The 13936-nt window shown below is 46.7% G+C and overlaps 6 protein-coding genes across 7 annotated transcripts; 2 read left to right on the top strand and 4 right to left on the bottom strand.

Annotated features, from left to right (window-relative positions):
* Nucleotides 1–87: 87 nt before the first annotated feature.
* Nucleotides 88–5869, top strand: Arts (Artemis). Of its 2 annotated transcripts, XM_017144388.3 has the most exons (9): nt 88–412; nt 1451–1623; nt 1686–2398; nt 2457–2863; nt 3500–3609; nt 3672–4806; nt 4868–5085; nt 5149–5571; nt 5630–5869. In XM_017144388.3, the coding sequence occupies exons 1-9, from the start codon at nt 347–349 to the stop codon at nt 5646–5648; spliced, it is 3264 nt and encodes a 1087-aa protein (XP_016999877.2). In that variant the 5' UTR covers nt 88–346; the 3' UTR covers nt 5649–5869. The 2 variants fall into 2 exon arrangements, with proteins under 2 accessions (XP_016999877.2, XP_044250468.1); XM_044394533.2 differs by having other exon boundaries at nt 5149–5869.
* On the bottom strand, nt 5776–7390 carry LOC108059150 (ADP-ribose pyrophosphatase, mitochondrial). The gene has a single exon (XM_017144245.3). The coding sequence runs from the start codon at nt 7362–7364 to the stop codon at nt 6444–6446; it is 921 nt and encodes a 306-aa protein (XP_016999734.2). The 5' UTR covers nt 7365–7390; the 3' UTR covers nt 5776–6443.
* Nucleotides 7391–7814: 424 nt separating this feature from the next.
* Prosbeta6 (proteasome beta6 subunit) lies at nt 7815–8845 on the bottom strand. The gene is made up of 2 exons (XM_017144239.3): nt 8654–8845; nt 7815–8580 (listed from the first exon to the last, which is right to left on the bottom strand). Exons 1-2 carry the CDS (start codon nt 8740–8742, stop codon nt 7962–7964), a joined length of 708 nt encoding a protein of 235 aa, XP_016999728.1. The 5' UTR covers nt 8743–8845; the 3' UTR covers nt 7815–7961.
* Nucleotides 8846–9089: 244 nt separating this feature from the next.
* On the bottom strand, nt 9090–10622 carry Su(P) (prostaglandin E synthase Su(P)). Its single transcript, XM_017144414.3, has 3 exons — nt 9800–10622; nt 9320–9726; nt 9090–9249 (listed from the first exon to the last, which is right to left on the bottom strand). The coding sequence occupies exons 1-3, from the start codon at nt 10525–10527 to the stop codon at nt 9158–9160; spliced, it is 1227 nt and encodes a 408-aa protein (XP_016999903.2). The 5' UTR covers nt 10528–10622; the 3' UTR covers nt 9090–9157.
* A 66-nt stretch (nt 10623–10688) lies between these two features.
* On the top strand, nt 10689–11143 carry LOC108059242 (protein anon-73B1). The gene has a single exon (XM_017144416.3). The coding sequence runs from the start codon at nt 10795–10797 to the stop codon at nt 11056–11058; it is 264 nt and encodes an 87-aa protein (XP_016999905.2). The 5' UTR covers nt 10689–10794; the 3' UTR covers nt 11059–11143.
* Nucleotides 11144–11839: 696 nt separating this feature from the next.
* Nucleotides 11840–13867, bottom strand: Mo25 (calcium binding protein Mo25). Its single transcript, XM_017144415.3, has one exon. The coding sequence runs from the start codon at nt 13534–13536 to the stop codon at nt 12517–12519; it is 1020 nt and encodes a 339-aa protein (XP_016999904.1). The 5' UTR covers nt 13537–13867; the 3' UTR covers nt 11840–12516.
* Between the last annotated feature and the right edge of the window lie 69 nt (nt 13868–13936).

Raw genomic sequence — 13936 nt, 5'->3', positions numbered from 1 at the left:
GAATCACAGGGCGGCCTTCGATAACTTGTCTATTCAAATATCGAATGTTCGACTTTTGAACTCTTTTTCGTTACATTACACTTTCGTATCCGAACAGAACACACTGTAAATCATATAGAAACGTTTTTTTTAGTACAAATAAGACCACAAAATCGGAAATATAAGTGAAAATCAAAATAAAAGGAAGAACAAAACGTGCAACGCTGAAGCGCCTCCATCCCTGGTCGCATTTTCGCGAATTCTCCCCGGCTTCCCACTTCTCAATTCCGCTCGTGCGATTTCGGCGGCTCTTTTATCCCGGATTGTCTTCGATTTTGACCTGAACACGCACATAAACTCCTCGAAAATGGAAGCAGCCATCCTGGAACTAATCAATGGACTCCTGGCAACGGACACGGAGCGGATTCGCCAGGTGAGAAGAGCGGGGAAAAGGGGCTATAGAAAGGAGGTTATCCTGACCGCCCTTCGGTGACATATATTTCGGCCTCCATGTATCCACCTACCTTTTTACTCCCTTCCGCCTTGACCGCGTGGCTTGATTAGCATTTTCTCCAGCTTCTACATATATGTACATATGTACACGATTTCAACGCAGCGGTCATTAGTTTATTAGATCCGCATGTGCACATTCCTATACGCGCCAATGTTCCGATGGCACAGTGGGTCGCAAGCAGATAAAACGGGGTTTTAAAAAAATATGAAATATTTTGTTGCTGTTTAACAAACCGACAAATACAATAAAATCTATTTTTATAAGCCCTAAAAATGTATTTCTTTTTATTTATTAATGTACAACACAAATTATTTTTTTTTACTTATTTTAAAGTTAATCACATGGAGTTGTATGTTTTCCCATGTATATTATACACATTTTGAAACATGTTTTGATTCAAGAAAATAACTTAAGATTGTATCAGAAACAAAATTTAATAAGATAAGGTTTACATTTTTTTACGTCAATAAATTTTTTTAATTTTTTAAAATTATGCTCATGGAGTTGTATGTTTTGAAACATGCTTTGATTCGACCAAGTAACTTAAAATTATATCAGAAATAAGATTTAATAAGATCAGGTTAAAACATTTTTTTATGTAAATTACCACACTTTCAAATTTGCTTTGGCTAGAACTTTAAACTTCAAAGATTGTATAAAGAAAAGATATAACAAGATCAGGATTTAAAAAATGTATGGTTTTTATAATGGTTTATATTTTATAGGAATATTTATATTTTTGGTTTAATAAATTATAAATATATATATGCAAAATATAAAAATTTCTTGTAAAAATATATTGGGCGGACCACTGTTTCCTAGGCATTAAAAAAAGCACGTTGTCCACATGGACGCACACTTGGTGGCTTCCTAATTGGGAAACTATTTATGCTGAAAATATGTTGGCATGCCGAATTAAAAATGACTAACGAATTGCCCTTCTTCCCGCTCTTTCAGTCGACCGCCGAGTTGAATAAGGCATACGAGAATCCCGACACTCTGCTGTGCCTCACCCAGATCGTGACGTCGAACAATGAGATCCAGGTGCGCCAGTTCGCCGCCGTGCTCCTGCGGAAGCGACTGAACAAGCTGCGCCACTGGCAGATGGTTCCCGCCGAGCACCAGGCAGCGTAAGTGCCTCGGTCACCGTTTAATCACTAAATCACCAATAATAAATATGTCAAATCCTTAGCATTAAATCAACCATGCTGCAGGTCCTCATCACGGAGAAGGAGAAGAGCGTGAAGAGCGCGGTGGCCCAGCTGGTGGGCACCTTGGTGCGCCACGAGGCGGAAAAGGAGGACTCCTGGATGACCGAGCTGCTGAAGTTCGTCTACGAGCGCTGCAGCAGCGCCGATCCCAAGGAGAGCGAGCTGGGTGCCTCCATCTTCTCCACGCTCACGGACTCGGCTCCCGACCAGTTCGCCATGCACATGGAGACCATCTTCCAGCTGTTCGCCGGTGTCCTGGTGGCCGCCGAGGCATCCGGCGACCTGGCCACTCCGACCGTTTATGAAATGCTCGTGGGCACGTGCTACCTGCTGCCGTTCATCAGCGGACACAACGCCGCCGAGCAGACGGTCGTCAAGGCGATTCCGCTGATCCTCAAGGCTCTGCATGCCTTTGCCCAAAAGGGCGATGAGCACAATTTCATGGGTGCCTTTGATATCGTGGACAACATGGCCGAGTATGTGCCGCATTTGATAACCACCAATGTGAAGCCGCTGCTGGAGTTTAGTTTGGTCATAGCGGGAAACAAGCAGTTCGAGGATTCGATACGTGTCCAGGTTATCACCTTCATTGGTGCGCTGGTGCGCCTCAAGAAGAAGGTGATCATGAAGCAGAAACTGCTCGAACCCACGCTAGCCGTCATGTTCGAGGTGATTTGCCAGGACGACACCGAAGGTAACTACTCCTTAATCGGTTTATAGCCTTGCTAAATCTTTACTTTCTGTGGCCCCAGGTGATGATTACTTTTCGGGCGAGAGCACCAACAGCCCGGCGAACGCGGCCACGCAGACCCTTGACTTGATGGCCCTCCACATGTCGCCGGAGAAGTTCATTCCGCCGCTGTTGCAGCTGCTGGAGCCGGCGTTGCAGAACCCGAATCCCGTTTACCGGCGCTCCTCGTTCCTCTGCATGGGCGTCATCGCCGAGGGCTGCTCGGAGGCGATTACACACAAGTATCTGGAGGTCATGCTGAATATCGTCAAGGCCGGAATTGCCGATTCGACTTTGCTGGTGCGCGTCGCCGCCTTCTTCGCACTTGGCCAGTTTGCCGAATTTCTGCAGCCGGCCATCTCCAAGTTTGCTCCACAAATACTGCCCGTGCTGTTCGACTATCTGAACCAGCTGGTCGTTGAACTCAAGGTAGGTGGTTTCTGGTGGCCGAATTGGAATCTCCTTGTGTTCTACATTCTCGTTTATTTGTTCGTTTGTGCTGCTTCTAAAGGCTACTGGGCAAAACAGCAACGGCCCCGCCAAAGATACCATAATGTACTTAGACCAGTTACAGATCAAGCGCAAATCGGTGCTCACCAAGTATAGGGTGCTTTTTCACTGTCTTACTTTCACTTTGATATTTAATTGCACTTCATCTACCACTTCATAGGAAAAAAATTCGATATGAAATAGGGTCAATTCTACCTTATTTTATGATTTACGATTCAAACATATCAAATTGATATTTTATCATATCAAATAATATACCAAATGTAGTATTTGATGAACATAATCTTTATTAATATCAATATGATATGAATAACTTGATCTTTAAAAAATATCAAATTGACCTGCAGATATCAATCTGATATTTTGCCAATGTTTTGATAGATTTATTACAGTAAAAGCTCTTTTGTTCGTTTTTGCTTTATGAATATTATCTGTTTGCATATTTTATAATTACCTAAAAGATGTCCTGGTAGCCTATGGTTCATTTTACACTCACTTTGCACCAGAACACAACTCATTCCTTGCTAAGAACACACTAAATCGTAATCTTTGTAGATGGGTCAGCCGGAACCTAAGCACATGACTCGCATGTTCTACGCCTTGGAAACCTTCTGCGAGAATCTGGAGGACGAAATAGTGCCCCACATTCCCGTACTGATGGATCGGTGAGACTCATTTGATTTGTCAATCCTTTTCAATAAAATAATCGTATACCTTTAATCTACAGTCTCTTTGCGCTTCTGGAACCCCAGAACTCGATACAAATACGCGAGCTGGCCTTGTCGTCCATCGCATCGGCGGCCAGCGCAGCCAAGGCGCACATGATGGAGTACTTCCCCCGGATCATGGGCATACTGCAGACCTACCTGGTCAAGGATTGCCCCGAAGACATGCAATCTCTGCGCATCCAGGCCATCGACACCCTGGCCACGCTTAGTCGCGAGGTGGGCAAGGATAACTTCATTGGCCTGGCCGATGACACCATGAACTTCTGCCTGATGATGCTGCAAGATGGTCCCGACGATCCGGACTTCCGAAGGGCCATCTACGGCCTGGTCGCCGCCCTGTCCTCGGTGGTCAACGAGCGCATGGCCACGGTTTATCCCAAGATCATGGATCGCATACTGGAGTCTGTGATCTCCTCGGAGGACGTGCTGCCCCTGGTGTCTGATAATCCGGACAGGGATACGATCCTCGAGGCGGCCAGTGCGGAGATCGATCTGGAGAACACGGACGACGAGGACGACGATGAGGATTTGGATGGCTATCAGGTGGAGAACGACTATGTCATCGAGAAGGAGGAGGCTATTTTGGCCCTGCACGAATTTGCACTGAACACGGGCGCCGCCTTTGCGCCCTACTTGCAGTCGGCGTTCGAGAATGTCTACAAGGTGATCGATCATCCGCAGGAGGAGATCCGCAGGGCGTGCATCACTGCCATCTGTGGGTTCATCACGGCTCTCGACAAGATGAACGATGCTGCCGGCGTGGCGCGCGCCAGTGAGATTGCCATTCCAAAGCTGGCGCATATTCTCCGCTCCGATGACGATGTGGATGTGGGAATTCACCTGCTCGAGAAGCTAGCCGATCTGTTCAAGGATTCCAAGCAGCCGGTCATAACCAGCCAGGAACATGCCGAACTGATCTTCGGCTGCATCAGGGACGTGTTCGGCAACAAAATGGCCTGCCAGTTTAACGAGCAGAGCGGCGGTGGCGATGAAGAGGAGACCGAGGAGAGCGAGAACGAGGAGATGCTGATCGAGAATGCCTGCAATCTGCTGCCCACCTTTGGCAGCACACTTCAGCCGGAGGCGTTCTCTTTGTACTTTGGTCGCATCTACCATTTCTTCCTTCAAAAACTGGTAAAGAAATTAGGAAATATTCATCTTAAGATTTTTTAAAATTTAAATTCTTCCTTTGCAGGCCAAGGCCAAGAAGCATGACTTGTCTGAGCACCGGGCCTACATCTATGGCTCTCTGGCCGACTGCTTCCAGGCGCTGCGCGGCTGCACGGCCACCTATTTTGATGCCCTGTGCCCGCTGTTTGTGGCAGGGACCAAGGACTCTGATGCCAAGGCGCGACAGAACTGCTACTTTGCCCTGGGTGAAATGGTCTTCTTCGCAGAGGAGAAGTCATTTGAGTGAGTGGAAACAGAAGAGGATTTGAATAATATATATAACATATTTTTAATTAATTTTCCCAGGTCATATCCAGTGATCTTGCAGGCTCTCTCTGAAGCCATCAGCTCGGAGTCGCATCCCTCTGCCTTGGACAATATTTGCGGAGCAGTTGCGCGCCTGATAGTCACCAACCATGAGGCTGTGCCGCTGGGCCATGTGCTGCCCGTGTTCCTCAACCATTTGCCGCTCAAAGAGGACGTCGTGGAGAACGATATGATCCAGAAGGCGTTCCGCGTGCTCTACCTTCAGGCACGGCCCAATATTGAGGCATATCTGGAGCAGATGCTGATCATCACCATCGACTCGTCGTACAAGAAGCAGATGGGAGACGCCGAGACCGCCGAAAGCGCGGTGGCCTTCATCAAAGAGATTCGCACCCAGTATCCGGACATTTTCAACAAGGTGTCCAACTCGAATCCGGAGGTCTTCAACTACGTGCAAACCCTGTAAGCACATTTGTCGGCGCAAAAACCTGGCTAATCCCCGTACACCTTCCGCCCGCAGATTGTCCTGTTGGAATTGAAGCAGGTTTCCCAAAAAAAATAGAAAGTTTTGTATATGAAAATTCTCAGTTGTGCAGCTTTAGTGGCGTTAAAACATTCAGGATAGGTGATCTTTAAATTTGCAAGCTGTAGTTTTTCTACCCGCCGAAAAGCAACGGCAACATGTTTTCTAATTTATAGTATATGCATCCAGTGACACTTGAATATGAATAGTCTGAAATAAACGAAACAATAAAGGATATATATTCTGGTTTTCTTTGAGGCAAAAATACCAATCGAAGGGAATCAATAAACTAGAAGGATTGCCTACAAAGACCTAAAAAATTGTATTATATTTATGTTGATTTTCGATGTATTTTTTTAACAAAAAAATCATCCATTTGGAAAAGCCTTATAAACAAACGAATTATACCAATCAACTACTATTTGTAGGCTCTTTCTATATCCGCAATGATTTTTTACTTCTTGAATTTTATACATTTTACTCTATTTTAGTTTTTTTTAATCAAAGAATAATGATCAAAGAATAATGATTATTTCCTGAATTTTACTCAATTTTAATAATTATTTTTTGTGTTTTTTTTTTAATTGCTCAAAGAATAATTATTATTATTGTGAGCGAAAAAAATATCTATAGAAAAAAGGATTATTTACTCAATTTTAATAAATATTTCTTGAGTATTTTTTAATCGCTTAAAGAATAATTATTATTATTGTGAACGAAAGAAATATCGATCAAAAAATAATGGTTATATACGTTATTTTTTTCGCTCAAAATACACATTTATTATTCTTAAGTTAAAGAGTTTAAGTGGCTACCAATGAGCATTCCGCCGGATGACCACCTCCCTGACGATGTCCGCATGATTGGCGTGCAACTTGAGATCCGAGTCGATGTCCGTCCAGCGCACATTGGTGGCATCGTCGCCGGCCACTAGCTCCAGTTGGCCCACCTGGCTGCCATCCTCGTCGTGGAAGTTCAGCGCCGTGGTTTCCATCCAGGCGTTGTCCGTGTTCCGGAAGTCGTCCACATATCCCTGGTACACGTGCACGCCACCCGCTTGGAAGAACTGCTCCACCATGTTGGCCCTGTCCGTGAAGTTCAGCGCCTCCTCGGTGAACTCGCGCTTCAGGGTGGCGCTGACATTCTCGCCGGGATCGACCATGCCGCCGGGAATGGCCCACAGCTTGTTGTCCGATCGCTGGATGGCCACCATCTGCAGGATGTTCTTGCCGCTGGTTGGGTTAGCCACAATGGCTCCCTGGTCGTTCCGCTTCCAGCGTGTGACTATGGGATCGGCGGCATGATTGGGACCCCATCTGCCCAGAGAACCACGTCCGCTCAGTCCAGTGCGTCCAATCGGATTCAGTGGCAGGCCGTCCTTTAGTTTGTACGAGCCATGGAAGGACTCCCGGTTGACCTGGCCATCCAGCTGGTTCCACTGCGGCCGGAACGTCTCGCTGGGCAGCCCGGGATCGGCCCACACCTGGCCGCCAATGTGTGGCGCAGTGTAGGCCGGCGGGCAGTAATCCGGAAAGGGCTCCGACCAGAAGACCTGCTCATCGGACACCGGGAAGCGGAGGACGGAACTGCGCGGATACATGTTGTTGCGGCACATCAGGTGCCGAAAGACGCCCGGCTTCACCAGCGAGGACATCATCTGGGCGGAGATTGGGGTGCTTTCCAGGCTCAGTAGCAAACAAAGAAGCGGCAGCAATAATTCGGAGCTCTTCATTGGAATGAATAATAATATCGCACACAAACACAAGCAAATTGTTTTGTTTATGTGCACCAGCGTTCATAAAAATAGAGCCAAAAATATGTACCTTCTATCCAAAACAAAATGAACAAATTTAAATTTAATTTAAATTCTTAAATTGGCATTGACTTTTAATATTTAGGTCGCTTAAATTGATTAGTTTTGATAAATTTAAATATAAGTGCTGTAATAGATAATAAGTTTAAATATTTTTGCCTTAATTGAGTTAAGCTCAAAGCTTGTAGCGTTGGATGACTTATAAAATAAATTCAATTAAAGTGGCATTTTTCACTTTACTTTAATTTGATTTTTAAAACTTAAATCGGGAATTCAGGTTTCCGCTGCTAGTACCTTAACCTGGGGTGTCTCCTCCCCACCATGTGAAAACTGTTTTTAGCCAGAATTCCACCTGGTCACACTAGGATGCATATTTGAAATTAAATCTCACAGATTCAGTTTATTACGATTTCCCTTCTTTCGGGTAAATACAAAAATTTGAAGCCAACTAACTTAGAATGCCTGGTTTCCGCTGAATGCCCTGACCAATTAAGACGCCCACATCCTCGACAGCGCCTAGTCCTGGCGCAGTATCAGCTCCTTGACTTCAATGCCGTCCTTGGTGATGATGTTGATCAGCACCGAGTCACCGGTGTAGATGTCGCGCTCGGCGGCCGAAATGAAGGTGTCCGAGGCGACGCTTACGGCCCGCTCCTTGGTCAGCTTGGGCGCCTCGCCGGCGGCCAGGTTCATGTTCTTGTGCCCGATTTGGTTGTCCAGCACCGGCTGCAGCAGGGTGCCGGCAGTGCCGCCGGCGCGGTAGGTGGCCTTCTCGCAGTGACCGATCGGGTCGTACGAGTAGACGCAGCCGCGACCGTCGTTGTCGATCCCGGCCAGAATGTTGGACACGTAGTACGGGAAGAAGCGGCGATTGTACATGGCGATGGACAGCATCTGGGCCACGGCCTCCGTGGTCATGGTGCGCAGATGGGTGTGCTCGTAGCTCTGCATGCGCACCTTCATCGAACCGGTCAGCGAGAGGGTGTCCGCCCAGCAGCCCGTGGAGCCCAGCACCGTCTGCGGCGACAGCTTGAAGAGCTTGCTCTGCGTGCGCGAGTGGATGTTGTAGCCGCTGCTCAGCCGGGTGTCCGCCGCAATCACTGCAAAGTCCTCTCCAGCGATGGCCACAATGGAGCTGCAAACGGGGAGCCATTAGTTGGGAATCCAAATCCAGCAGGATCGTGCTTCCTGGGGAACCGCTAACTCACCCGCCGTTGGACTCGTAGGGCGAGAAGTCCGCGTGCTTCACGCCGGGCACCTGGTAGTCCGGGAACTGCTCAAAGCCTAGTCTGCTCATGTTTGTGCTTAAATTTACCAATTAACTCGCCAAGTAAAAAATCGAACGAAATGATTTGCAAGTTTACAGCGGCTTTAAATTAATGTGACCGTAAATCAATACGACCGTTGGTGCACAAAGCAAACATACCATTCAGCTCAGGCTTCCCCGAAAATTTATCGATAGATATCGGTTATGGGTATTTTTTAACAGCCAGGAAGTATTTTTAAAATGTTCTTTAAAATTTAAGAGGATAAAAATAAGTTTTATTTTTATGTATTATTAAATTAAAACTTATTAATAATTTTAAAATAAAAAAAAATATTCTCTATTTTTAATATATGATTACTTTAAAAAAGTTGGATAAAATGTTTTTTATTAAACAGTTTGGTTATTTTCAACAATCTTTGGATAAAACTAGGGCAGATGATTTGATTTAAGCTATAGCGGCCAATCCTTCGACGCGTTCTCTTTGCAGTTGTCCCCGGTTCTTTTCCACCAAGGCTTTGACATCATAAAACCATTTACCTACGAGAAAGTATTAAGGATATAAATAACAAAATGGAAAATCTTAAAAACAAAAAAGACAAAGGCTCACCAATGCTGGTGTTCTGCAGGCAATCCTTGAACGTCTGACAACCCTCCATGCTCGAAAGCACACCGAAAACCGAGAGATCCGCCAGGCTGGGCTGTTTACCGCCCATGAATTTCGTGTTCCGCTTCTTTAGCTCGGAGGTCCACTGGTCCAGAGCATCGTACATGTGCGATCGGACATCATCGCTGAGGGCGTGGCGGCGTTTCAGCATCTTGGCAATGGCCCACATCGCCGTGGCGCCACAGTAGACCATCAGGTCGCGCTCCCACTTGGGAAAGTGTACATCCCACTCGCCGGCCTGCGAAAACCACTCGAAAGTCTCCAGGGATTCGCCCATGGTCTGGTAGCAATTCGGCGATATCAGGTGCACCAGGTGGCTGTCGGCCCAGGTTCGCCACTTGCGATCAGTTCTGCAAAGGCAAAATAGAGGTTCATTATAATACAAATCTCACGACGAAAAGAAGGAACCTTTATCAAACTTACTCCTCTGTTTCCTTGGACACTCCCTTGGGCGTGTGCTCGCGGTACATCAAGAAGTATTTGTTCAAAATGTCGTTCTTCTTTCGACCATCATCGTCGAAGAACGAGGTGTGCGGATAGAACTGCGCCAGTTCGCCAATGTCCGTGCGCTTGTCCTGCAGATAGGTGGCTATCAGGGACACAATGGCACTGCTGTCCACCATCTGGACGTATTTCCCATCCTGCTGCCGGATCAGCACCATCGGCACCTTCTTCACCGACGACCAGCGGATGTCCTGCCGCAGAACGGCATCCACTTCGACGACCGCATAGGAGATGCCCATGTAGTCGAGGAAGGCGCGCACCTTGCAGCAGAAGGGGCATGTCTGGAACTGGAAGAGCACTATGTCCAGACCGGAGGTGTCCTTAGGATTCACATAGCGCTTGGTTATCCGCACGCCCGGAGGAAACCCATCCAGGCGCTGCGGCTTCGTCTCCTCGTGCTCCTTGTGCGAGCTGCCGTCCGTCCAGCGCTGGTACATTGTGTACACCGATCCGGTGGCCGCGCCCACTGTCGCCCCCAAAATGGCCAGCTTGAAGGTTCCATTCGGCTTCGGCTTTTTCTTGCCGCCGCCGTTTTCCACCGCCACTGCGAACTGGCGGCGAGCAAATGCAAAATCCGGATTTCCTCTACGGGTGAGGGGACGGACGCCGGCCTGGATGGTGGCAGTCGCTAGCCGGAAACATGACATAACTCGCAGCTTTGTTTAGAACTAATACTAAATATTATGCAAAAAATTAACGCGACTAGAACGTGTTAGGGATGGGCGGCATTGGGGGTCACATCTAGCCAGTCGATAATTTTGCTATCGATAGTCTGCAACAGGGCTGCAGACGAGCTCTCCCATCTCTACTGAATACAAAAAATAAACAAAAAAAAAATCGCTAGCCATTGAACTTTTGGAAGTAGTTGTTTTGTTTTATTCCCCACACCATTTGTTTATAAACATTGAGCAGAGATGTCGGCTTCCGCGGAGAGCCTGGCCGCCGCCGCCTCGTTGGACAAATACGGCGACGAGGACATCTTCAGCCTGCTAATCCGCTACGGACTCTATGTGGGCGCCCTCTTCCAGTTCATTTGCATCTCCGCCGCCGTGCTGATGGAGAACAACCCGGAGAGTGGTGGCAGTCCGGAGAGCGGCGAAGTGACGGAGCGGGAGGGCGAGCCGGTTAGGACGCGGCTGCACAAGATCCGGAAGCTGGAGAAGAAGAAGCGTCGATAGATCTAGTCATCTTAGCCCATAGATAGCCTAAGTACACTCGAATGCATTTATTAAGCGAAAAATAAAATATATTAATATTATAAAATTATTATAAAATATAATATAGGAATTAGCTTAGAAAACTCTAGGGACTTGAAATCTCTCAAGTATTTTCTTGGCATACTTTTAGACACTTTTTCTAAGGAGATTTCAAACCTCTAGAGATTTCCCGTTTGTAAATCATCTGCCCAGCCCTTGATCGACGTTTTTTGCATTTATTAAGCAAAAAATAAAATATAGTAATATTATGATTATTAAATATAATATAGGAATTACCTTGGAAAAACTCTGGGGACTTGAAATCTCGCCAGTACCTTCTGTATTACCTGGCATACTTTTAGACTGATTTTTAAGGAGATTTCAAACATCTAGAGATTTCCCTTTTGTAAATCATCTGCCCATCCCTTGATCGACGTTTTTTGGCTGAGGTTGCCGCCCTGGCTCTACTTTTTTTTTGCACATGACTCAGGGGGAAAAGGTCTACGCCCCCCCATAAGAAAATCCCCTTCCACCATCGAAAAGCCGCTTTTTAGTTTGGCTGTTATCTTTAATTTGGGAATAATATAAATTATAATAATCATATAGTTATTATGTTGCTTGCAATGTTGTTGTTTTCTTTGTTTTGTTTTGTTTTGTTTTACTTCCCTTTTAACTATGTACGTATGCATGTGTGTAGTGTGGGTGTGTGTTGAATGCTCTCTCTCTCTCTTTCTCGCTCTTTCTATATATATATATATATCGGTATATATATAATAGAGTCCATGCCAAAGGATGCACAGACAATTATCACTATGAATTATTATTATGCAGTATTTAGTTTTCGTTTTTTTTTTATGAATTTTGCGTGGAATTACATTTTTAAGTCAAAACTCATTGTGAATCTTCAGTTTTCTTGGGAAAGTGGGGGGGGCGAAAAGGAGGCGTGGCAGGGACATATCGTTTCAAAAACGCTCAAATTTCAAATACAACAACTAGTTAAATAGATATTGAAAATGAGTGTGGGGATTAGGATTAGGATCGACGGATAGGATGGTAAAACCTATATAGTAAGATAGTGGATTTCTAGGCCCAGAATGTCTAAATGTGGCTATGTTAAATTCGAAACTCTCTTTCGGTTATTTTTTCTTTTTCGGCTTTACGCTATTTACTCGTACTTTTTGTTGTTCTCTAGTTCGCTTTATCGTTATTTATCATTGTTGTTGTTGTCTAAATTATTGTTTAGTTACTCACAAGTGTAGAGTCATCATCGTCACAAAATATAGTATATATAACATATATTTGCTTTAACCCACACACAAAACATGTTCACATCCTGCTAAATCGCTCCTGCTCTCCTTCTGGCTACGGTCCTTTTGCCCCCGGGACGCTGGATCTGGATTTGGATCAAGAGTTGGAGTCGAAGCCTAAATCCCGACCCAACTAAGCCTCGGGCAGCGGCTTCAGCTCCTTTATCTGCTTGATCAGATAGGCCTTCTCGTCGTTGAACTGCTCGTCCTCGGAGCGATCCGTGTGGAAGTTGGTCAGAAAGTCGACCAGCTTGGTCTGGTTGCGCAGCAGGATGTCCAGGATGGGTTTCGGCTTGTTGGGATTCGCCACGAACACCTTGAAGACGTGAAACGCCTCGAACTGTATGTTCCGCGACTTCTCCTTGAGCATGTTCATCATCAGCTTGAGGTTCTCCGGCTCCGAAATGTAGCGCGTCATCACGGTGAAGTTGTGCCGGTCCAGCAGCAGTTCCCCAAGCAGCTTCAAACTCTGCCGCCGCGTCACATAGTTCTCCGAGTTGAGCAGACGCTGGTAGTGCTGCGAGAAGAACTTGTCGTAGTTGGCGTCCAGGAACTCGGCGCACAGCAGCTTGTGGCGCGTGAGCAGCTCCTTGAACGTGGAGAAGGCATCGCTGGCAATGTCGAAGGTGGACACCTCCACGTAGCGGAAGAACTTGAAGAACTCATCGGAGTGCAGCATGATCTTGGCCAGCGCCTCGTACCGGGCGCACTCCCTCAGCATTGTGCCCGAGTTCAGGGCGATCTCGGGATGCGCATCCTCGTAGCCGCCCATCAGGGTGAACAAAATCTCCGGCTTCGTGCAGATATACTCGACGGTGGGCGAACGGGTGCCGATTTGGCGGCGCAGCACATTGTTGAATATGAGCGCCACATGCTTCTTGCCCTCGAAGTCGATGCGATGGAGGTTCTGGATGAGCAGCAGCAGCAGGTTGCTGTTGTACAGCTCCTGCGACAGCTGGGCGACCACATAGTCCGCCGGCGGCTCGGCATCGCTGCTCCCGTAAAGCATGTTCTTGATCGAAACGAGGTTCTTGCTGACATCCTCCTGCGCCTTCTCCACCTTGCGGTCGCCCGCCTCCAGGGCGTTGATCGCCTCCTTCAGCGACTTGACCAGCTCCACTGGCGACTTCTGCGACTTCCCGAACAGTGGCATTCCGCTGGGCAGCTGTCTTTTCACTCGAAATGGGTTTGGATTTGAGTTGGATTGGGATTTGGATTTGGATTTAGATTTGGCTGTGGATGTGGTCTGTGGTCTGTGTTGGCCTGTCGATGGTGTCTCGCTTCTCGTGCCGATTATCCTGCTGGTCGGGCCCCTCGAGTGCTGGCCGAATGGTCGTTCTGTTAGCTGCCCAATTACCGACGGCGAAGACGCGGAAAACAATGCTTGGCAATATTATCACGGTGGAATATTCTATTATTATATATTATTTTTTTTTCTCGTCTTCTTCTAGGGATGAACAACTTCGATTGGCCGTCGTTTCGATATGCCGACGTTTCGATAGGACTATCGTGTAGTGTTGTAAAGGGCCAGCAAATCCTTTGCAGCACTGAAA

Source organism: Drosophila takahashii, chromosome 3L (assembly GCF_030179915.1).
Source record: "Drosophila takahashii strain IR98-3 E-12201 chromosome 3L, DtakHiC1v2, whole genome shotgun sequence".
In the NCBI taxonomy this organism is placed as follows: domain Eukaryota; kingdom Metazoa; phylum Arthropoda; class Insecta; order Diptera; family Drosophilidae; genus Drosophila; species Drosophila takahashii.
The sequence above is the reverse complement of the archived record's forward strand: the minus strand, read 5'-3'. Positions and strand labels throughout refer to the sequence as shown.